This window comes from Eublepharis macularius, chromosome 5, assembly GCF_028583425.1.
Source record: "Eublepharis macularius isolate TG4126 chromosome 5, MPM_Emac_v1.0, whole genome shotgun sequence".
Lineage (NCBI taxonomy): Eukaryota > Metazoa > Chordata > Lepidosauria > Squamata > Eublepharidae > Eublepharis > Eublepharis macularius.
In genome coordinates, this window is record NC_072794.1 from 24,909,817 (window position 1) to 24,932,801 (window position 22,985).

At 44.3% G+C, this 22,985-nt stretch overlaps 1 protein-coding gene across 1 annotated transcript in view; it reads right to left on the minus strand.

Moving 5' to 3' along the window:
* Positions 1–22,985, minus strand: part of CACNA1E (calcium voltage-gated channel subunit alpha1 E) — a 378,426-nt gene that overhangs the window by 119,641 nt on the left and 235,800 nt on the right. Inside the window, exons 14-21 of the mRNA XM_054979594.1 lie at positions 22,831–22,962; positions 21,613–21,685; positions 17,992–18,109; positions 16,990–17,057; positions 13,422–13,519; positions 7,840–7,896; positions 5,172–5,771; positions 44–333 (exon numbers count right to left, since the gene is read on the minus strand). Of these exons, the coding sequence (XP_054835569.1) occupies positions 44–333; positions 5,172–5,771; positions 7,840–7,896; positions 13,422–13,519; positions 16,990–17,057; positions 17,992–18,109; positions 21,613–21,685; positions 22,831–22,962 (1,436 nt within the window). The remainder of the gene's footprint in view (positions 1–43; positions 334–5,171; positions 5,772–7,839; positions 7,897–13,421; positions 13,520–16,989; positions 17,058–17,991; positions 18,110–21,612; positions 21,686–22,830; positions 22,963–22,985) is intronic.

Genomic DNA, 22,985 nt, shown 5'->3' on the forward strand with positions numbered 1-22,985 from the left:
AGTTCATTGTCAGGCAAACAAGAAAAGAGAGAGAGGTCCTCACTCTGTACCACAGCAGAGTCTTGGACATCAATCATGATAGTGGTGCTCTCCGTGGCTTTCTCCGTGTTGGTTGTGATGGACGACAGATCAGGTTCACTCCTGCTGATAGTCCGGCATGTATCCATTGGCAGGTCACCCAACAGGGCTTGCTCGCTTGTGTCCAGGCTGCTGCCATCTTGCTCTGTCTGACTAGCATCCTTGTCTTTGAATGCTTCAAGGTGGGATTCGGCAGGGTTTGGTTCTTGGGGAGCCACAGCAAGCTCTGTATCATTGGCTGGGGCTTCGTTGGTGCTACATGGAGAAAGGAGACCAGAAGATCAAACAGAGAGAAAGAGATCAGGGAAGTGTGTCTGAGAGTAGAAACAAAAATTAGGGAAGTGAGAACAATAATAATGATTTGATTAACATTTAAAATAGTGCTTTCAAAGCACTTTGTTCACACAGACGTGTCCAATCACTCCGCTCAGCAAAGTTTGAAGCCTTCCTCCAGCGTAAGAAGTTGCTCTTCTTCTGGTGGAAGAGCCACAAGTTGAAGGAAAGTTTCTAAACACTGCAGATGGGTTTTTTTTTCTTGCTTCACTTTCATATCTCCTTAGAGAAAAAATAAGAGGGTGCAGAGAGACAGAAAGTTGTGCACTTCAGATGAATTACAACCTTGTAAGTCCAGAACTCAAGGGTGCAACTCTGGGTTAGGAGTGGACTGCCTTGTCAATATTTTGTGTTGGCTCTGCCTGTTAACTCTTTTGCTCTGCCTTTGGACCCTTAAGCTATGCCTTGGGCACATGAGATTCTCCCCTTGGCCACAGTGAGCTCCACCTCTTGACCAGATGGGTGGATCCTGAGCTGGGCTCCACCAGTGGGAGGGGCATGTCCCCTATCACATACCTGGGCTTTCCAAGAGTTGGCAACCCTAGGTGTCGTCCTGTGGACCCCTGGTGCTTAGAGGGAAAGATGCAGTGCTAACAGTAAACACTGTTTTTATCAAGCCAAATAGAAAGAAGCTTGGCTTGTAAAAATAGCCTGTGCATATAAAATGCTGCAACAGAAACAAATTAAGAATTGAAACAGTGATGGAAAAACGAAGCATATGGAAAATGAGAAGCAATGAAAATGTACAGAATCAGAAATGGAACTGCTTGTGTCTGCTCTTTCCTAATCAGAAACCTGCTGCAGAGTTTGAGTACAAATGGAAACCAGTTCTGGAGTCAAGGGTGACAATTCCTCCTTGCACTTCTATGTTCAATTTTGCAGTCCCACTGGTCATCCGAGGCCCCTTCTCTGAGATACGCCTGGAGAACTTTTGATAGCTTTTCAGCTATTCCTCTGTGCTAATCACCAAAGCTAAGCTCAGCTACCATCAGCTGGCCAGAATCCATTAGGCCTATAAAACTGCACCATGCTCAGAGAAGTGTGCTGAACTTGTTCTTTGGGGTCTTTAGAAGGCTTATAAAAATGTTACTTTCAGGCTCTGGGGGGGACTGAGATGGCAATTTTATTCTGCATCCTTACAATTATCTGCATCCTTAATGCGTTTTTCTACTGACTAGATTCTTACTGTTTTTTATGGCACTTGGTTCACAGATTACACACCCTTTGATCTCTCATTTAATGAAATCTAGGATAAATGTAATTTTCTGGCAGCTTTAAAATATGGTGTTTATGATTTTACAGTGTGAATTTTCTGGAGGACTGTTGGCGGACAGAAACATAAGCAATGAATAATGAACTCACTTCCAAAATGGCTGAGGAATGTGGCCTCTGTTTCCTTCTAGCATTCTGTGTTTCACTCACAAATAGCAAGTCCAGTTCAAAATTTTAGCTAACCAGCAAATCTATACCAGAACATCAGCTGGATCTAAACCATGGATTCTGCCCCCTCCCCCTCCCATGCCCACAGCTATGAGTTTGCAGCATACATAATTAACAGGTATGACAACTTCCGCTGGAGAAAGGCCATAGCTTAGCAGTACAGCAACAGCTTGGCATGCCCAGAAGGTCCCAAGTTCAATCCTCGGCATCTCCAGTTAAAACAATCAAGCAGTAGATGATGTGAAGGACCACAGTCCTTTGAGTAAACAATATTGACCTTGATAAGACAATGGTCGGACTAAGTCTAAAGGAAACTTCATGAGTGTTGTTGAAAAGAAATTCTCTTAATTACTCTTTACCCAATTTCTCCCTGAAGTCCAGCAATACGTTCTTTTCCCTCTTTCTTTCAGAATTTGTAGTCTGTTTTGTATTGAATCTCTTTTAATCAGAGATAAATTCAAAGAGAGAAGAACAGGAAGAGTGGATCTGCAGAATTTCAGAATTTTATGCTGTAGATGTCCACAGGCAGGCAATGCCTTCCAAACCTTCTTATCCTCCCACTAGAGTACTACCCCGTGGTGTTTATCATAAAAAAAGAGAAGGCCTGTGCACTGATTTTGCTGCAAAGAGAAATCCCTGTTTTAAAAGAGAAAAAGGAGAACCAATGGCCATATCTAAAAAAAGTTAATTTCAGAAGAATAAATTCCGTGCCCCATAACAATGTTAATTTTCAACCAAGAAAGGGTGGGTTATGTTTTTCTCAGCAATGTCCTTCAGTTCTGTGTTGATCAGAGCACTGGACACTCATCCATCATTCTCCAGACATTAAAGAATTATTGGCTGTAACACAAAGCATGCTCGGACTAATGGTTGTGGATTGGAGAAGGCAGCAGGTTTTCAAGGCTAACAACAACAACAAAACTATACCTGGATCAGAAAAAAAGTGTAACAAAAAAACCAAAGAAGAGAATTATCTTCTGTAGCAATTAGTTAACCTGCATGCAAAGACAAGTACAAAATCCCAAAGAAAAGAGAGTCCTGTACAAAACAAAAATTCATATATGTGTTATATTCATATCATTATTCTGCAAGCGAAAACAAATCTTACACCAGAGTTAAGATTCTCTAAGAAGGAAGTAGGAAGCACCAGGCCACTGAGAACTGAATTTCTGATTAAAAGGCTCTTTATTTTCCCCCACACATGACCGAACTCTTGAATGAATATTTATCCCTTCTGTAACTCTCCATAAATGTTAGCAAGCCTTCTCTGGGAAGCTTTCCAGGCACCAGAAGTAATTCCGTTTCTTACAGCTGTCCCAAGAAGACATCATGTCTTCCAATGCAACCATAACCTTACAAAATGTATTTAGCAACAAACCATCTGAGACTTCTTGGGTTTCTGCAAAGACTATGTTGAGCTTTACTTCTCATATAGAAGAGCCCCGTGGCACAGAGTGGTAAGCTGCAGTACTGCAGCCCAAGCTCTGCTCACGACCTGAGTTCGATCCTGGCAGAAGCCGGGTTCAGGTAGCCGGCTCAAGGTTGACTCAGCCTTCCATCCTTCCGAAGTCGGTAAAATGAGTACCCAGTTTCCTGGGGGTAAAGTGTAGATGACTGGGGAAGGCAATGGCAAACCATCCCGTAAAAAGTCTGCCAAGAAAACATCATGATGCGACGTCCCCCCATATGTAAGCAGTTGGCCCGGCCTCCACCATCTTTAATAGCCATTTTAATGTGGCTGCCAGTGATACCGAATGTCACCAGGCCTCTGAATTCAAAATGGCAGCTTTTATTGCAACCAGAGGACCTCCAACAATTGCTGAGTCCTGCCCAGAAGGCCCCAGCATGTATGGAATGCCGCAGAAGAATGCAGAGTGATTAGAGGTGATTGGATTTCCAGTCTCTCCAGCCCCTAAGGAATCCAGTGCAACAAAGGTCTTGCAGAGTCATCCCCACTTAACACCTTCCTTTCCCTCCTTCCGTGATGAGATCTCCTGTCCTTGATTGAGGAGCTAATCAAATGACATTCATAAGTTTGTACAGTTGTTCCTGGGAAGGCAAATTCCCCCACCTAAATTCATCAACTTAGCTCCGGTGGACTTCATTAACAAACGATCCCTTTTGTACAGCGCTGGAACAAACTTTGCATTTGCTTTTATACGCCCCGGCAGCTACCCATCGAGGCAATCAAACCTTTGTTAAACCCAGGAACTGACCATTGGAGTCTTTGTTTTAATGGCTAAATGGGTCCTCCCACCTCAGGGCACGTTTTACCTATAAAGGTAGGGCCTAGCCTCATTCAAAGTTTGCATGATGCCTGGCTGCTCCCTTAGGGTCGCTTCCCTAAGCCTCTCTCTCTTTGTACACACTTACTGGATCCAAAGCACAGTTCCCATGAGGTTTGCTCTAAGCCTCTTGCTCTCCTGGCCAAGAACGCTGGACATTTGAAGCTACTTTATTCTCCTGCAGACTGGACTACTCTTTAGATAGGTAGATATACTTATTCCCTCCCTCTATCCCCAACTTCTAGCTAAGCTTCCTAAGACTCAGTGTGTGTACAGCCATTTTACCCCATAATTCTGTGTGTATGTGCATGAAGTCTTTTTCTTTAATAAAAGTTGTTTGACTCTAAGCACCAGCCTTGTTCGTTATAACGGAAGGGACCCCATAAAAATTGGTGATAGATCCCTGCGGTTACTGGCCTCTCGCATAGCTGTCTTCCTTGCTTGCCTCCAATTGTTTTATTGCAAGGAGACCAATTCGAGTAACACATGGCTCAGTAATGACTGTGCTTGCACAGGGGACTACCTTTACCTTTTACCTACTTCTCATAATCGAAGATGTTCTGAATGCTGCTGCAGTCTTTTTAAAGAAATATTGGCATGCTTACTAAAGCTTTTATGAGCCCCCTTCTTCTTAAGCTGGCCCAAAAAGGCAAATGGTTTTATCCAGTTCCATTTGACAGGCTTCTGATCAAAAGCTCTCCCTCCTGAAAAGAGACTTTTTAAACACAGTATCAAAGCTCTGCCTTCACCAACCCAGAAGTTCAGAGATAGCTCAGACTCTCCTGGGTCCTCATTTCCTCAATACATGGCAGTTCTCAAGCACTTGTCTCCCAGAACGTTTGCCAGTTTCTTGACACTTAAAACAGCAATTCAGCCATATCAGCCAAATGATAACCATGTTGACAAGTTGTTCAGGGTTTGGCCTTCATTAATCATACAATGGCTGGCCCATCAATAGCTGCACGAAGGTACATCTCCTTTGGGGGGTGGGGGGGAATATGGGGAGAGAGCAGAGAGGAGCGCCATATTGCTTACCTTTTCAGCTCCTCCACAGCCTGCTGCCCCTCTTCAATCAAGGCCTTCTTTTCCTCTTCATTTCTTTTCTGCTCTCCGCTCTGCTCTGCCTCAGCCGGACTCACCCCTTCCGGACACGTCTCTTGGCTGGCTGACCTGTGCTCCTTGGCTTCTGTCCTTACCCTGCGGTGTCGGCTGCGCCTCTGACTGTGTCTGAGCCGGGCCCTTTCCTCAAAGGCTGCACTTCCTCCGCCCTCCTGGTCAGTCAGACCACAGTTCCCGTGGAACGATTTGTGGTGCCATCCCTCCCACTCTCTCTTGGCTCGAGGAGACGGAGTCCTCTGGTCTTCCCTGATGCTTGGGCATGGATTGGAGCCTGGAGTTTGCTGCTCCGAGCCTTCCCCCGGAGTCCGCTCTGCCTTGCCCCCTTCTTCCTCCCCGTTCTTTGCAGGATCAGAGTTCTCTAGTAACTTCCTTCTCCGAAAAATGCTAGCATGAGGATTGAGCAGAGGAGGCTCCTCCTTGTTGATACCCTCCTGGCTGGACATCTGCATGTGCCGACGGAGCTGGCTGGTCCTCTGTTCCCATACAGACATGTGGTGGCGCCTTCTCCTCTCCCTCCTGGGAAAGGAAAACAAAGGGGTTCAGTCCATCTGTGCCCTGTCAGAAACACAAGAACACACACCAGTACATACAGCATGCACCTGCGACCATCAAAAACCATACGCTTGAACTTGGTTCTCTATCCTCCCCGCATTTCCAGGAATACAACCTAAGAAATTTACTTCTCCCCTCTTTAAAATCACACCACCTGCAGGGTCATAAGAGAATCAAGCCCACTGGTATGAGAGCAACAGATAGCTATCCAGCATCCAGACCACCCACATTTAACTGGAAACATGGCTGCAAGCCCAAAGCGACTGGGAAATCAATACAAAGGAAGGGACACATTCACCAAGATGCCAAGGCGTCTTTTACATTTCCCATCTCCCACCACCCAGCATATTGCTTGAAACAAACAACATCCATAAACATATATATATACATGTAAACATTAAATTTAAACATATTTACAATGCAGTTAAACAAATACATTTACACAAACAAGCATGGACATGATGTGGAGGGGCTTGCATGTTGCATGCAAGTATCAGGGCTGATCATTAGTGGGCAAATGAGACATTTCCTCTAGGGAACTGCAGAAGGCCACGTGCCAATCTGCCAACAGCTTAAGGCAGGGAACTGTGCCCCGGGAGGTGCATACATGGGGAACATGCAGCAGCAAGAGGGGACACATGCAATGCCAAGCCCCATTCTGAGCATCCCGTAAAAGCTCAGTTGCAAGGCTTTGGAGCGTACGCAGCCAGACTGATTCGGTGCCCCATGAGTCTCATCTTGAGACCCATAGAATGCTTGAGCTCTTCCCTGATCAGTTCCAATCACTACAGCAGCAATCCTAAGCTCATGGGCTTGGAAGTAAAACCTATTGAGCAAAGCAGGACTTGCAGCAGAGCATAGGTGCCTAGGATTGAGCTGGCGGATAATCTCATATCCCCAGGTCCTAGCTCCCAAGATGCTGGGTGCAGAGCCTTTTCGGCAAGACTGCTCCAGCTCCAGCCTCAGGGTCTCAAAGCCACAGTCTCTGCATCTGTGAGATGCGTTGCCCAGGGTTGCTTCCTTTTGCATCATGTTGTCAGTAGATAGAACAGCACACACAGAGGACAATATTATATAGCTGTGTTTTGTAGTATTTAACAATGATTGATTCATTAATAACCACGAACGATGAGTCACTAAACAGGCTGCCTAGCTGATTCAGTAAGCCAGTGCAAGGATGGTCAAAAGTTGCATGGGTGTGACTTCCTTTGTCACCAGCCTCAGGCAATATGAACCCAAACCTCAGGGGCCTTCAGCTTTCTGGGGTCTTGGGGCAATCTTTCTGCTCTCTCAACATTTTTCCTGATGGGATATTAGGAAGATACTTGAAACTTTGATAAAATGGTACCTCCTGTCATGAGAAAGAATTCTCTGCAGTATTCTACAACTGCACACAAGAACACTGTAACAGACAGACATACCAGCACAGGCAGGGCTTTTTTTCAGCAGGAACGCGGGGGAACGGAGTTCCGGAACCTCTTGAAAATGGTCACATGGCTGGTGGCCCCGCCCCCTGATCTCCAGACAGAGGGGAGTTTACATTGCCCTCTGTGCTTCCAAGTGGCGTGGAGGGCAATCTAAACTCCCCTCTGTCTGGAGATCAGGGGGCGGGGCCACCAGCCATGTGACCATTTTCTCTGAGAGCAACCCACTGAGTTCCACCACCTCTTTTCCCAGAAAAAAATCCCTGAACACAGGCATACATGTATAAAACACACTGCTCGACACACTTCAGCAAGTGAACACACACACAGAGTACAACCTTTAATCTTGTGGGCACAAACACACAAACAAGTAATAGAAACGTACACACGCACCCACTCGGAGCCTCACAACAGCTTAGACTGGTTCACAGGTACATTTCATACAGAGGCACATAACGCAAAACGCACACACACACAATTTTTCAGGACATAAAAGATACCCACTCACAACAGGAGTGGACAACTGTGCACTCAGCACTCCCCCCGCAGGAACTCCCTCACATACGCTCACATAACCTCTCACAACATGCAACCTCATGCACACATACAGATTGCTGGAGCGTGGTTCCCACATCGACATGTGGTGCCTTCTCCTTCTGTCCCTTCTGAGGAAGAAAAATGAATGGGTTCAGTCCACAATAATGTCTCTGGATCTCAGCAGCCTCGGCGCATACAATTCAGACACGTGTGCAAGCAGAAAACTGTACGCACCTTAATGCCTGCACTTGCAGGGCAGTTATAATCTGTGTCTTTCTTCTTAAGTACTTAACATTATATAAGAATAATACACACAGGACCTACACATTTGTGCATAGCTAGAAAGCTGTTTCAGTATATAAATACTGAAAATATAGATGCTTGGATACTGTAAATGTATAAACTTTACTTGTGCACAAAAGGACCATTGCTATGTGGAAGGGTTTGCCTCCCAACATTTCAAGGGAGTTGGATTTTGTGGAAAAGTGCACAGAAGTCGGAGAAATCCTTTCCTGCCTTCCCTTAGCATCCTGTCACTTGTCCACAAAATAATCTCTGTGGATTGGGGAACCTTTGTGAACAAAATGTACTACAGTAGGAGTGAAGAGGGACAATGGCGTTAAAGTGACTCTTCCATTGCAGAACATTTTTGATCTCAAAGGTTCTGCTGCCCGTAAAGAGGATTTTTGACACAAGCAACATGTTGCTGAAAGAAGGTGGGAAAGGTTTGTTCTAACAACTTCTGCAAACTATTCCACAAGATCTAACTCTGACAGCAAGCTTGGCAAAGATTTCTGCCTTGGACTCCAGAGAGCAGGGGTCAATATCTATCATCGGCATTCAGGAATGGCATTATTAGAATTACCTGTTTAGTTAAATTCCCTGTAAAGTGGGAAGAGGAATCTATAACAGGGTTTCTGAATGCAAACACATGGCTTAAAAAAAGCACAGAACAAAGCTTTTAATTGCTACCATTCTAGAAGTGTAAAAGCATCTTAAATAGATGCAACTATAATTTGCATCCCCGTAAGGGCTGATCTGCATGTTTCCGTTCTTGTTCCTCAGTATAGCAGGAAACAGAAAGGAAAGGCTATGAGGTTGAAAACAAGCAGCAGTGTGGTTTAGCGAGATGATAGTCTCAGCACCACTGGTTTTCAAACTGGGTTCCAGCGACCCCAGGGGCTCCTTGGAAACTTATAGTGGCTCTGTAATGAAAAGGTGCTCAGTAGGAATATTAACAGTGCAATCCAAAGCAGAGTTACACCCGTCTAAATCCACTGAGGTCAATGGAATTAGAAGGGTGTAACTGTTTGGATACCACTGCAATATACTAAGGCCATCTGCACATAAATGCTTTTGGCTTGATCAAATTCCTATATTGTTTCTAATGTGTGCTGTCCTAAAAGTATAACATTTGGATGCTACTGACATCAACAACTTCAGCAAGGGACTGCTGTCTTGGAATTCCTTCTCTCTGTGTTTTGTTTGCTGTATCTCATTAATGAATAAAACAATGAACCTTCCCCTTCAGTATGTAGTGAAGGGGGAGTGTAGAGTAGCTTGTACCCTCAGTTCAAATGGGGCAATGATGAGGCCCACTTGACCTAGCCAGTACTCAATTTGAATTCATTCTGTCCCTAAAACAAACACTAAATTTTTCTGCCATGCTTACGAGTTCTGGGACAGACATGTGCAAGCTCCCTGGCAAACAAACTGAAGTGGAGACAATGTCCTAAAGGTAAAAAGTTTGAAAACTTATCATCTCATACAGTTATACAGAACCAGGGCTTTTTTTCAGCAGGAACGTGGTGGAACGGAGTTCCAGCACCTCTTGAAAATGATCACATGGCCAGTGGCCCCACCCCCTGATCTCCAGACAGAGGGGAGTTTAGATTGCCCTCTGCGCCACTGGTGGGAAGGCAATCTAAACTCCCCTCTGATTGGAGATCAGGGGGTGGGGCCACCGGCCATGTAATTATTTTTGCCGAGAACAATTTAAACTTTAAAAAACTCCCCCCTTGTTCCAGCTGACCCAAAGTGACATCATTGTGCGGTCCTGAGTTCCATCACTGAGTTCCACCATCTCTTTTCTCAAAAAAAAAGCCCTGTACGGAACCCAGGACATGTAATCATTCCCATAATTGCCTGGGGCTGCAACACAGACCCCACTCCCAGCACAGAGTAGCATGGAACAGAGTAGCACTAAATATGTTTTTGAGTTGACTGAAACCTTTAATAAAAGCATCATATACTTTTAAGCACATTTGCAGAGTGTGTGTGTATGTGCACACATACCTATTAGAAATGTTCACTTGATGTTGCTTCAAGATTTTTTTTTTGAAGTTAGGATTCTCTACCTATATCACATGACCCCCACCCAATCAGGGGAAATGACAGTGTACAATGCAGCCAATCAGATTTGGCTATGTGATGATGTCACTGAGGGAACTGCTGCTGCTTGGAATGTTTATGGAAAGCATGCATGTCCATGTCACTGAAGAAACGTACTGAAAGTCCCAGTTTGCAGTTGTGGTTGAACTGCCTACTCTGGCTGTTGTTGTTACAGTACGGAAAGACAGGGAGCTTTGATCTGGTTACTTCAGCAATGAGGACACATCCTTCCCATTCCTGTCCCCACAACAGGTGAGCACTTTTTGCCTCCTTTTGCAACGGTCTTCGCAAAAGAAAATCACCCAAAAGGAGTCCAGAGGGGGCCAAGGTCCTTCCATATTTCAGCTCAGCACAACTGCAAATTGTTTAGGGCAACCGAGCATAGTTATGAAGATAATACGCAACCACCATGAGTTAAAAGTTTCAGCACAGCCATGACTCGAGAGTTTAAATGATAACACAAATCTGAGCGCTCTGTTCATACAGTCATAGTTGCAATTTTCACACAAATGAAACACATGCAAATAACTGCAAAAAAATCTCCCAAACCCTATCCTCTTTCATTGGGTTATTTAAGAACCATACATGCTCCCTATGTATATGTTTCAGAGCAGCAGAGACACTTCATTCCCAACCGAAAATGCATGCATTCAGAACTGACGTACACAAAATAAATCAGTGTACATAGCAAGAGCCATGTATGCTACCCTGAGCTCTGTGGAGGAAAGCAAGAATGAAAATATAGCCTGGTGGGGTCATAAGGGAAGAAGAATGCCAATGCCACAAGAGTCCCCATTCCTAGCATAATTATTTCCACACCATCCCAAGTGATTTTTAGATCAACACCATAGGGAAGAGTAATGGGATGGAACCATAAAGGAAAGAAATGTAAAAAAAAAAAATGCACTGAGATTCAGTAGCTGAAATTCACTGATTAGATTGTGTGTAAGTTCTTTGCCTGTTGCATTCAGAGTAAAAAGAGAGAGATTCATACATACAGGAATTATTGTACACACATGCTATTATATACTGAGAAAAGCAGGCACATCAAATTACAGAGAGATCTTGCCATTTCTGTATAAAGGGTAATAAGTAGAAGCATGGGCACAACTGGAGGTTTCAAAGTTGGACTGTGTGCAAAGTTCATTGAGAGGAAAGATAATGGTTCAGAGGCTGACTTCTGGCCCTTTTAAATATTTCATCATGGAAATGCAAGCACGTGGCCACTTTTTAATCGTCATAACGTCCAGGGACACATGTGCTTCTGAGGAATCATCACACCGGACCTGAAACACTGGGGAAGAAGGTGGATTGCTTCCCTAACGGAGCCTAATAGAGATACTCGTTGGTCTTAAAAGCATGCATATGCTGCAGTGCACAAACACATCCTCCCCTACTAACACTACACACACAATGCATGGAAACCCATCTGATCTGTGGGTTCCCATGAATAACAGTCTCTCATGTGCCACATATGTTCAGCACATACATGTCTACCCGCATGAAAATGCCCCTGCACTACTGAGGAAACCCTATGAAGACTGTAAGCTATATCTGTACATCTCATCCTTGTTGACTGCACACACACACACACACACACCCCTATCTAGGTCCACATATGACAACACGCATACATTCCTAGCCCTTCCTTAAAGAATACTTCCATTGCTGCACCGGTTATCTGTGAATGTCAGCATAACAGGGGTTTGCTGTCACTGAAAACTTCAGCCTCCCCTCCCTCCCTCCCTCTTTGAAAATTCAGATGCATGGAACGTTGGTTATGTTTGAATTCCCACTACCACCAGCCTCTGCGCACCTGTTTTCCTTCGCTGTCATTGCAGAGAAATGACTATAAGAAGAGAAGACTTTTTGGTATCTAAACTCTCTTTCCCAAAAGATTCCAAAAGGGGAGCTCCTTTGGAGAGAAACACACGATCTGAACTGCGTTGCCGAACAGGACCACTGAAACTTGGGTGGTTTTCTTCATAGCCTTTTTCTGTCTACTTACAAAGTGGAGGAATTAATTTCCCCTGATGCACAGAAGCACGTATGTAGGCGGTTTATATGCTACTAACAAGGCACAGTTCCTGATACGGCTGGGTCACACAGGCCCACCCCACGGCTGCATCCTCTTCCCACTGCGGCTTCAGCTTACAACTGTAAACATCTTACAGTACAGATGCATGTCTCAAGACCACCACCTTCGTAGCATCCTAGTGGATAGGTGAACTGGCTCTACATAGCTGTATTCAGGGGTGGCAGTAGTGATCCTGGGACCCTGGACAAAAGCCCAGGATTGGGCCCCGGAATCATTGTCATCCCACTATTGCCCACTCCCATGTTAGGGCTAAGCAAGGGGTGGCCCTCACCCTGCTGGAGGTGAAGGGGAGCCACAGCTGTCACTGGAAAGCAGCTGTCCGAACCCCGGCTGGGGAAGATGCAAACGATAGCAGGAACCTGCTTTTCTTCTTCATTTTTTGTGGAGGCCTCCCGCAGGTTGTTCCCTCCAGCACAGAGCCCAAGCAGCTGCCCCTGGTTGCCCACTGGCTAAGGCTTCCCTGGCTGTATGCAAAGTCTCAGGGCCAGTGCTCATGCTACAGCGTCCACTTGGTGGTGGTTCTCAGGTGGCAATTCCTTTGTGAGGAACGAGTCAGCCCTCCGATGCAGCAGTTTTCTCCATACCAGAGCAAACCTTTCCCTTCTGGCTCTGGCATGGAGGAAACCGCTTCAATGATTTTCCAGTTTGCTTGAGCTGGAATCATTCGACCTTCTTGAACTGTTCATAAAAGATGTCCAGTATTCTTTTCATGAGAGTGTTCAGTAAGTCTGCATGGACGTTTATGAATCTGACACTGGTGTGGACCTTTACAAAAAAACAAGAGATGTGCCCCCACCTCCGTTTCTTACGAAATCTCATTTCGCTTTTGCTAACTTTGAGTGATTCCACACACGTTGGATAATGCACTTCCAATCCTCTTTAGAGATCATTTGGAACAGATTTTGTTGTGTGCGGAACAAAAAATCCACCTCAAAACAATTGATAAAGTGCACTGAAAGTGCATTATCCAACATGTGCGGAATCAGCCTTTCTCAGACTTTTCGCCTGAGAAAAGCCCGGGATATTCACTTGTGGACCAGATTTCAGAGGCAGCTCTAACTCAGGGCCCTTTCTTTTTCTTCAATAAAGTTAGGGATTATGAGTCTAATAAGTTTGTAGATGTGGGGAGAGGATGGTCCATGAGGGATGAAGCTGGTGACTCACTCTATAGCAGGCATGTTTGGAGCAGACATTGGGCTGACTTCCTTGGCTTTCTGCAGAGCATGCTTCTGGTTAAAAGCCTCCTCTTCTTCCTGCTCATCCTAAAAGAAAGATAAAGGGGACTAGTTAAAAGGGAATACAGGGGAATTGTATTTGCTTTAGAGGATTTGCAGTGCAATCCTAAGCACTTTTCTTAGGATTGCATTGTTGGTCCTGTTATAAGCTGAGTTGCCAGCTGCAATCCAGAGGAGGAGTCTGATTCTTCAAACTCACCCACACAGTGGAAGACAAGGCAGTCGTCATTTCCCCCACCTATCAGTCCACCCCCTTTCCCACATGCGGCAAGCCTCAGGTTGTTAGTTCTGAGGAGGGAATGGTTAAGCACTGCAGTAGACGCTTGGTCAAACACTGCAATGGGAAGTTTACAAGGACTTTGGAAGTTTGGAACTTTGGAAGTTTACAAGGACTGTGCAAACCTCTGGGTAGTAACCTGGCAGTTCTAGTTATAAGAGTGAGCCTCACGTGTCAGAAATAAGAATGTGGATCATTCTTTGAGGCCAACTGGAAGATAGGATGACGTTTAGTGGACCAAAGTAAGGCTCTGATTTTTGCTACAGCAAAGTTTTACAGAAACTGGACGTGACTTTCTTTCCCAAATATGCATCGCCCATCCATTAGAGTACAAAAATGGAACTAGCCTTGTCTGATTGCCTGTATCGCCCATCTTCTTGGAAATTTTAAGAGAAAGTAAACCATATTTATTTCATTGGTATTTATGTCTAACAGTTGCCAGAATATACAGTGATTACAAAAAAGTGAACTTCCCACCATGCAAGTAACCTTGCGCAACCAAAAGCTCAACATAAGGGAATGCCGAGGCCTAGAGAGTGATCCCCGAGGCATTTTTGTGTACCTTGCATGGTCCTCCTTAGATAGTAAAAATTCCTAAAGAATGTGCTGTTAAAAATAAATTAATTGCATAAGTAAAGGTTTCTTTGAGCCCAGGAACCATGAACAGAGAAGAGAGCTTGCTGCATCTCTGTAAGATTCACTGTTTGGTTCTGGTCTCCTTCAAAACAGAAGCAAATTACTCCATCAGAGAAAGCTGCCTATTGTGACAGCTGTGGGCTTGCTTTCTTCCATCAGCACCTACTCCCAAAACACACACTGGAGCAAGTTCCTCTGAGAGCAGACAATGCTTACACGCACCAACAGTACCATTTCAGCTGTAAAAATGAAGTATGGATCCTCTTTTAATGCTGAAAGAATGTGCTTCAGTTATCAAAAACTTTGGAAATGCTGGTTAGAATACTGGTCTTGAAAATGGCTTGACCATCTGTTCACATACCTATTTACATACCTATTTTTACACCGACAGTAAAAAAAAATAGTTCATAGCTATTCTCTTCCTGCAGCAGTTTGGGTTTTCTTTCAGCTCACAGCCCTATCCTTATACCTAATAGCCAAAGACTGGTCTTTATGCAGATTTTTTAAAAAACAGGTAAAATGGATTCAGCCCTGGGTACAGTTTTACTCTTTTGCAAACAAAGGGGAACATCCAGTTTGCAGAAAATTCATTGATTTTTATAAACTGAGGGTAGGTGGGTAAAACAAAAACCCCCAAACAGTAATAGCAACCCCCTCCCCTTATCAAGATTTACAGAAATATATATATTTCACCCAAAGGTAAATTAGGCAATGGAATTAGCTGCCTTTTTTAATTGCTGAAACTCATATTAACCAGGTCAGAGGTCTGTGTATGCTTGCAGGGGGTGGGGTGGGGGGGCGTCTGCTCAGCATGACTGCCTGATGGGGAGTGCCGGAAATCTGAGATCGGGAGTGGAATGTTTGCATTTGCATCCTTATGGACTGGTGTTTGGAAAACAGCTATGGATGAGTTGCTAAGCTCCCTCACTAATCTACGAAGTATCTTGGAATATAACAGTGAAACCTGCCCTGGCATGGTCCCAAGTTATAATTGGTGGTGGTGGTGGAAAGTTCAATGAAGTCACAGCTGACTTATGGCAACCCTGTAGAGTTTTCAAAGCAAGAGACATTCAGAGGTGGTTGTTAGCTAACAATAATTACACCAGTGTCAGACAGTGGAAGGGGTGTGGAAGAGGAGGAGGAGGAGGAGAAAAATGAATAACAACTGTGTGTGTTTATACTCTCACACTTTCAAAGCAGTAACTGACATTAACAAATAAATCTCTGTAGTGTTAAGAGAAATTTTCTTAATTCCTCTTTATCCTGTTTCTCCCTGATATCCAACAATCCATTCCTTCTTTTTAGGAGTTTCTAATCAAGTCCATTTTGAGCAAAGAGAAACAAAAAAGGGTAGTCTGCAAAGTTTCAGAATTTCACTCTGTAGCTGCTCAGAGGCATATAATGTCTTCCCAAATTTCCCAGTCTTCCTGCTAGAACACCACCCCGCCCTGTGGTGTGTAACATAAAAAACAACTGCAAGGGCACAAGTTACAGAAGGGTTCACTGATTTTTCTACAAAGAACAATGAAAAAGAAAAGCATCTTTTAAAAGAGAAAAAATGAGTAAGAGGAATCAATATCTTCTTTAAAAAATGAATTTCGGAAAAAGAAATTTCCCCTTCCAATCACTAAATCTTTGTAATGAGAAAAAAGGATCAATTCAGCACAGAAGCCAATTGAGAAGGCAGTCTCCTGGGAAGTCCTCCCGTGAAAGACCTCATTAAAATGAACGGTAGTATGGAATCACCGGGGGAAATATACATGGGTACGTTACCTCCAACAAAACAGCAATAATGTATTAATTGTTTACTTTGCGGGAGGGAAGGCAGCATGGTATATCCCGATCTCATAAGATCTTGAAACTTAACAGGGCCAGACTTGGATGGGAGACCACCACCAAGTCAGTTGCACCCTTTCTTTGGTTGTTATTCTCCCATTCCAGGAGAGGGAGTGGAGAATCGTTTTGATCAGCAAAACCATACATGAAGAAGGATTAAATCACCACTCCCAAGTCACAGACCCAATCCAAATCAGAGGTTCCCATATCTGCAATTTACCTTTTGGGAAAATTCTTCTTGGATCTCTCAATGAGTCTAGTCCAGTTTGGTCCATACACCCATTATTTTATTGATGGCCTTACTGCTAGCCACATTTTATTACTTTTACAAGACACTTTCAGGGGATAACTACAGGATAAAAGGAAGAATACACACAGCCGCACACAGAGAACCTGTGGCTAATTTCTAAAATGAGAAGGATATGGATAAAGTCATCCAAAACTATAATCAATGACCCAATATTCCTGCCTCCAAATCTCAGCTCTACATAGGCCGACTGGCATTCCCTGGGGGCAAAGGAAAAGCTTCACATGTGGCTCTGTCATTTATTATGATTTCACATATTCCAAGGTTGAGTTCTTGGCATTCAGAATATGTTTGGGAGTTGAGGTCTGGTAAATCAGGTCTCAAAACTACACCTCATCAGAAAGGAGATCATCAGGGTGAAAAGTTCACAGGAATCTGGATGGTGCTCCTCATTAAGAAACAGGAGGTGGGTGGCTAGAGGGTAAAATGATCTATATTTACCTTTGTCAGCTCCTGCGCATTGGCTAGGTTATCCACAGCAATGGCCAAGAACACATTAAGCAGGGTGTCTAAGGTCATTAAGGAAAACAACATAGGTGATTATATCAGCTACAGGTTCACTGGGTCAACTCCCACCACACTGCTGAAAGATGCTTATTGCAGCTTTCTTTATGTGGCTGGGAAATCTTATCCTTTATCTAGAGAGCCAGTTTGGTGTAATGATTAAAAGCGGCAGGACTCTAATCCGGAGAACCAGGTTTGATTCCCTGTTCCTCCACTTGAAGCAAACTGGGTGACCTTGGGTCAGTGACAGCTCTTCCAGAGCTCTCTCAGCCCCACTGGGGATTACAATAACATATTTTGCAAACCGCTCTGAGTGGGCATTAAGTTGTCCTGAAGGGTGGTATATAAATTGAATGCTATTATGTTATTATTAGACTGACTGAAAAATGGAATCAGGTGGGATAGGTGGATCCTAGACAAAGTTTCCATGTCAGTGCCTGTGGAAATTCCCTGCTGTATGATGTTATGGTTCTATCATCCAAACGGTACAGATGCAACAAGAGGTCTAATCAGCCCTGAGGCTCAACATGAGGTCTAATCAGCCTTGAGGCTAATCAGCCCTGAGGCTCAACATGAGGTCTAATCAGCCCTGGAGAAGTATCAACTCCAGTGCTGTGAGTCAGGCCACCAGAGATGCTGACCTCACAATTTTGAAACATATGATTACTTCCAAATTCCCCCCAACGCCTGGAAGACTTTGATCCACATGTTCCCAAACCAGGGAAATGGCAGCATTCCAGTGTTTCCACAAGTCTTCTGAAGGGCTGCATGTATAATGGTTATGAGTGAATGTATAGTGACAAAGACAAAATCTGAAGTCAGAATGAGAATCACACAGAGGATAAGGTGCAGTTTGGTGCTACTGCTCTCCATGGTGCTGAAATCTGCAAAAACCATTATTTTAAAACCACCATTGAGATGGAGCAGCTGAAAGGATACAGTTGCCAAACAGAGTGAGGACAATGAAATAGATGGATGACCACATCCCTGAGCGGACACCGCCTTGGGAACGAATCCCATTGTACATTACTTCATTCCAGTCTTCGCCTGTCAGGATCTAAATAAACAAGCAATTAGGTTATAACAATGCACACATTTTATAGAAGGAAAGCTGCCACTCTGGTCATAGATATCTTACTTAGCCACTAAAACAAGGTTCAGACAAACAAGAAGGAAGCTTTTGCCTTCTGGTTAGAAGAGTTTTGACACAAATATGATTTCCTGGCAAACGAACCTTCATCAAACTGCCTCGCTTATACTCAACAGCAGGAAGGGAGGAGTAAGAGGAAGAATATCTTTGCCATCTGCGCAACATCTTTGCTGAGGATTCTTTTTCCATTTCCTGTCTCAGGGTCCTTATAAAGCTTGGCATGGCCTTTGGGTGTCAGCTGAAGGGCTCTTGGCCCTTTGGCTCTTAGCCTGTGACTTCAACCTAGCCTGCACAATGAGGATCAATCTGAGATACACTTGTTTGTTTTGCTTTGTTTGGTTGGTTGAGTTTGTTGGTTTATTTACTGCTGTAAGCCACTCTGGGTCACTTTGGGGAAAAAGAGGGTTATTGATCCTTAAATAAATAAAAATGTGCTCCTCATTGGATCGTGTGAATGTTTTCTGCCCAAATCCATCTCTAGCACTGGGATGAGAAGCTTTGCACCTGTGCATTGGGACTTGTGCTACAAGACCAGGCAGTACCTTGAAGATAAGTGATGGATTTCTTTATAGCTTGAGGCAGATGTCCCCTGGGGTCATAGTCAGGAGTACGTCAATGTGAGACCAACTACTAGCCAATCATGGAATCGTTTGAAGTTTGTCCCCTCTTTACATCTCTGCAATTGGACAAATCCTTCAAATAATCCTACCATGGATATGTCACCTGTGCAATCAGTGACATTTACCCCGACTGCAAGAAGTGATCACAAATGTTAACTGAGTTCATGGGCAGACAGTAAATGTGCATAGAGACACCTAAGTAGTAAGTTTTAATTCAAAAATCTCAAATGGAATCCCCTCCTTTTATCTGTATCTTTTAACCATTGGAGACAGCATTGATGGTGGACAAATTGTGGGGAGGAGAAGGCAGCAGCTGTGAGGAAGCAGTTTATAATCATACTAATAGACTTACCTGAATTTATTTGATGCATCCAAACAGCTCACTGAATTATTGGTAGCTGAGTAGGAGCCAAACTAGCAGGAGCTTCCCTGGTTCAGTCAGTTTTTCATATGGTTCCACCTACCTTTTTCTTAGTTCAAAATAATGGTGAATGGATGCTAGGACAGGATGCTGGGAACTGCACAGCACTGGCACAGTTCCTTCTTGGAAATGTTAGGTGTAAATTAAGTTGTTCATTCTAAATTAGACAGAACTTGAAGGCAAAGAGTGTTTCTAATAGAGGAACACTGAAAGCCAAGTTCCATGTTCAGCTGACTTAGCTCCTGCCACTTCACAATGCACATGGTGGATCTCATGTTCAACTGCTCCCCCCTGTATTAAAAAAAAATCCTCCCTGAACTTGGAAAACTGGTAAGTTGAACTCAAGGCTGGGTTGTTATCTTTTTTCACTTGCACGTCAGTTTTCACTTTGCAAAGTGATTTTTTCTGAACATGGCAGAAGGATGCAAAAATTTGATTTACTGGCAAGCTTTCTGCACACCGTGTAATCCTTAGCAGAGACCACATCCATGCATCACAGGATACTGCAATATCATTGAGCTACAGCAGCCATTTGCAACTACATTGCCTTGTCCACGTGGGAAAATACAGCCATGAATGATTTATAGTGATCAGTGACAGCACAGCAATAGCATACTAGCCAATGATGCATACAAGCAGCCAGAATTACACCCTTCATTGAAGTCAATGAGCTTAGAAGGCTGTAACCAGGGCTTTTTTTCAGCTGGAATGCGGGGGAACGGAGTTCCGGAACCTCTTGAAAATGGTCACATGGCTGGTGGCCCCGCCCCCTGATCTCCAGACAGAGGGGAGTTTAGATTGCCCTCCGCGCCGCCAAGCATGTGACCATTTTCTCCAAGGGCAACTCACTGAGTTCCACCACCTCTTTTCCCAGAAAAAAAGCCCTGGGTGTAACTCTGTAAAGGATTGCACTGATAGTCCAGCAAAAGCTGCACAAAGTATCAAGAGTTCCTGCAAACTGTGTACCTTGGCTCTGAAGAAAGGGTCAGGGAATAGTTATCTGGCAACAGTGAGGGGCTTTGCAGACGTGACAGTGCTCCCAAAACCTTTTGCTTGAGAAGCGATCTTTGAGAAAGCATTCTTTGAAAGTAAATTAAACGTGGCATCTCTTCAGATAAAGAAGACTCAGCAGTTCCAAGAGGAAGAAAAAGCTTGCCAACAGATTCAAAGGAAAGAGTAAGAAAAGGCAACACAAAGAGGGCTAAGGTAGGATGAGTGTCCACAGAGCACAGAATAGAAAACATGGAACAGAGAGAGAGGGAAAGAGAGAAAGCAAGCAAGCCCAGTCAGCAAATGAGGTATGAATAGCCTTAAAATAAGACCGCAGGACTTATTTTAGGAGAGGCACTCTGAACTGACTTATGAGAAGACAGATGACGGGAGATTAGGTTCGCAAGGAGAAGGTTGCAGCATTTAATTATAGTTAGTATTCATTATTAATACATGTTTTATATGCTTGCTGTATATCAAGATTTCAGGGCAGGTATCAGTGGCTGCTGCAAATGAGAAAAGCAGATTGATGCTTTGAAAGAGCTATATAAATAGCTCCACACTTGGGTGTGCTCAGTCCTGTTTTGATCAGGATGCGTGAAAAATGTCATTAGGGTTACCAGGCTACAAAATATCTCTATAACTGTGAGATTAATTAGGCCTTAAGCCTTGAGCTCATTGGTTGGAGGATAACCTGGGTGGGGAGGGAGGGGTGCAAAACTAAATATTGTAAGGAGCAGGAAATGAAAGCAGCAGCCCCCCCCTCCTTAGTAACGCACATGCATTTCCCCCATGCGTTTTCTCATACCTGCTCCATATTGTTTGTTTTATTAAGCAGGAGGCAGGCAGCACCTTAAAAGACTAACAAAATTTGGTCCAGCGTAATTTTTCATGAGTCAGAACTCACTGCCTAGGCAGCCAACTCAGTTTGAGAAAATGGTTAAGATTTGGGGGGTGGGTGCCTGGGAAGAACAGTGTTTGGAGGGGAGGAAAGAGTTCAGCAGGGATGCGATGCCATAGAGTATGCCCCCACCCCAAAGCTGCCATTTTATCCAGGGGAAATCATACTTGTAGTCTGGAGACCACTTTTAACTCTGGCGCCACCTGGAGGCTGGCAACCCTATCACGGTTGGATGCATCGGAGCCTATGCATATAAGAGAGTTGTAACTCATGAAGGTTTATGATGGCATGTTCATCCTTAAGGTGCTACTGCCCAATTCTGCTACAACAGATTACCATGGATACCCCTCTGGAATCGCTTGCCACCGTGGGGAAGGGGTGGGGCAGGAAGAAGCATAGCAAAGGCACAGTCATTGACAGACATAAATGCTGGCGAGTTAATTTCTCCAAACTCAGGCATAGAACCACAGAGATCTACCTGGAAAACGGTCATGATGGCTGCAGGGAAGGTGTCAAAGTTTGCGGAAGGAGTCCCATCCATAAAATTAAATCTAGGGGGGGAAAGATCAAAGGGGAAATTATGAGCCAGGACAAGGTTATTCTGATGCAGCCAGCAGATGGTGAGTTCTCCCCATGACTTTTCCTGCAATTGTCCCCACTGTTAGGGTGGAAGGGTTGCGTATTTGGTATCTATCCTCTCCACAATTCTGAAATAAGCATAAAGTCAAGTAAATCACCATCTCTCTCTCTCTACTTATCCCATTATTTCTAAGAGTCAAGATTTCATACTGTTCCTTGAGTAATAATTTTTGACAAGGAATAAGGTACTAGAAGAAAACAGAAGATTTTAGGCACTGACAAAAACCAGGGAGTTCAGAAACAGTCGCCAATGGGGGTCTTTGGAAGAGCTCTATTTCCCCCAGCTGCTGCCCAAACTCACCACCATCTTTTTCTGGTTTCTGAGATGCTGCCTACACTGCATAAGGGTGAGGACTAGAAACTTTTTAAAAGGGTAAGCTTACAGATGACCAGACTTCCTAATTCTGCACCAGCCAGTGAATTCTGCAGGAAGTGTGCCGACACAAGAGATACATACATCTCTGAAAGCAATATATTTAATACTAGAACTCATGGGCAGCGGGGGGTGGGGGGGGGGGAGAACCTAATGAAGCTGATGGGCAGTAGATGCAGGACAGACAAAAGGCAGCACTTTTTTTACTCGAGTAATTAAACTGCGGAACACTGCCAGTGGATGCAGTGACGGCCATGAGCATGAGGTTGAGACGGGTTCATGGAGGATAGCTCCAGCGGTGGCCAATAGCCAAGATGTCTACAGGGAACGTTCACATGCAGAGGCATCAACCTTTGAGTATCAGTACTAGGAGGCTGCATCAGAAGCAGCCTTGGCCTCTGTGCCCTTTTCATTAGCTCTCCGGGGCAACCCGGAGAGAGATGCTGGACTAAATGAATCTAGCAGGGCGTTTCTTATGCGGTTAATATGATCAGACCATCGGGACCTGGATGAATATAGCAAGCAAACACCTGTTCTGAGACCGCTTGCCAGGAGGCATTGTCATGAATAAGCTGGCAAAAATTAGCAAAGTATCGCCCCAGCCCCCAAAAAGAACTGGCTCTACAGAATATCCTGATATATTGGCAGACGTTTCAGAGGCACACAGCTTCACCGTCAACTTACCTGCCACCAAACAGCTGCATCCCAAGCAGGGCAAAGACTACAATGAAGAGGAAAAGGAGGAAGAGCAGGCTGATAATAGACTTCATAGAACTCATCAGTGAGACCACCAAATTCCTCAAGGAAGCCCAATACCTGGAAAATCCAGACGTTACTGT